At 51.1% G+C, this 1,867-nt stretch overlaps 1 protein-coding gene across 1 annotated transcript in view; it reads right to left on the bottom strand.

Annotated features, from left to right (window-relative positions):
- The window catches only part of pi15a (peptidase inhibitor 15a), a 12,369-nt gene that overhangs the window by 9,728 nt on the left and 774 nt on the right, over positions 1-1,867 (bottom strand). The window contains exons 2-3 of the mRNA XM_030348918.1: positions 782-900; positions 7-107 (exon numbers count right to left, since the gene is read on the bottom strand). Of these exons, the coding sequence (XP_030204778.1) occupies positions 7-107; positions 782-900 (220 nt within the window). The remainder of the gene's footprint in view (positions 1-6; positions 108-781; positions 901-1,867) is intronic.

The raw sequence follows: 1,867 nt of genomic DNA, 5'->3' as shown, positions 1-1,867 counted from the left end.
CGTAGCACCGCATGGGGCACCTGGGCTTGCAGTCCCGGGGGTACGGGAAGGAGTAGTCTTTCACCTCGTCGTACCACGGCCTCACCAGCTGAAGGATCGATCGGTAACTGCCGAGGACGAGACACACGGACAGAGTTACAGGATCTCTGGGGCCCTGCGGACCTCACTGACGGTCCTCGGTCCTCGTTCAGCAGCAGCAGTCCTCGCACCCAGGCTGTGACCTCTGGATCGTTCTCCAAATGGGCGGAGACGGCGGGAGAGGAATCATGAGGGAATCAAGTCGTTGACGTCATAAAGGTGTCGTTTAATTAATAAAACTGGACATTTTGTCAAAGAAAAGAAAGAAGAGAAACACCTTGTGATGGCCTGCGATGGCCATCAAATAGCATTATGTATTAACGCAAGATGGTGAGTGCTCTTCCTCCAAAGTAACACATCCAGTTTAAACTCAGTGTGTGAGTCAATAGTGTGTCGCTATTGACTAACCAATATAGCCACTATATCTGCCTTTGAGCTGGTCCTGAACCAGAGCCCCCCCCCGCTGTAACCCTTCAGAGGAACGACCTGGAAAACTGCTTTAAGCACTGGGATCGTCACACGGGGCATTCCTCAAGGTCTCCCCGGGTCAGCGGGGAACGTCCGGCAGACGAGAGAAAACAGAAGAACGCCTCAACGAGCAGTAACCACGACATCATGCTAACCGTAGGAGGAGCAGCAGATGTGTGTGTGTGTGTGTGGGGGGGGGGGGGGGGTGGGGGTATGTGGGTCAGGGGTGACTCACCGTCCGGTCCTGACGGAGAGGTTCTGACCCAGGAACCTGAGGAGGTTCGGGGGTCCGTGCTCCCACAGGCAGGCCTGGGCCCAGGCCTCCGCCGACTTAGCCAGAGACTCATCCCACACCTACACACACACACACACACACACACACACACACACACACACACACACACACACACACACACACACACACAGCACACACACACACACACACAAACAGACTCACACACACACACAAACACACACACACAAGCACACGCACATGCAGGCACACACACATGCACACACACACATGCACACACACACACATACATGCATGCATGCACAAACGCAATCACACACAGAAATACATTGGAAAAATGTAGCCTTATTACATAACCAACGGAAAATACACACTCTGCCCACTCCCCTTCTTCATCCTCGTCTTCAGATGTCTCCTACTGCGTTGAGATGTGAATTTACTCCTCATTGAACGCAGTGCTCCGTAACCAGAACCAGAAGAAGTGCCAGGAAACAAACTGCTTGAACCCATTCAACACGACCACGTGGATTACGTAAGCAGATTGGGAACTGTCTGGCCCATATATTTCCTCCTTACTGATGGATCAATTATGTGAACATAACATTTGCATACATTTGTTAACAAATTAGTTGCAGATTTGTTTATCTCCTGATTGATTAACGTCATGAGGAAGCATTGAGTTTGTTTCTATGTGACCTGCATGAAATAAAAGTTGACTACATTTTGTATTTAGCTTCATTTTCTCTTTCATTCGCTGTGGACTTGACCCCTCGAGGCACCAGTACACCAATGGTTTCCCATCAGTGGTCAAGTGGCCGCACACATGACCCCCCCCCCCCCCCCCCCCCCCCCCCCAGGCTAAGGGGCTACTTTGGTGGTCTACTCTCCCCATGCAATCTGCCAAACAGCTGGGGGGGGGGGGGGGTCCTGTGATAAACTACACATCTATTATAGACAAGCAACACGTCACCCCCTGTCGTTGAGATCCCGTTGCATCACACTACTATCAACTGTCATTCTGCAACGAGAGCTAAGGGAAGAGCCTCATATGATCATTTAAAAGTGTTA

Source organism: Gadus morhua, chromosome 23 (genome assembly GCF_902167405.1).
Source record: "Gadus morhua chromosome 23, gadMor3.0, whole genome shotgun sequence".
In the NCBI taxonomy this organism is placed as follows: Eukaryota; Metazoa; Chordata; class Actinopteri; order Gadiformes; family Gadidae; genus Gadus; species Gadus morhua.
This window is presented reverse-complemented; position numbering and strand designations above follow the sequence as displayed.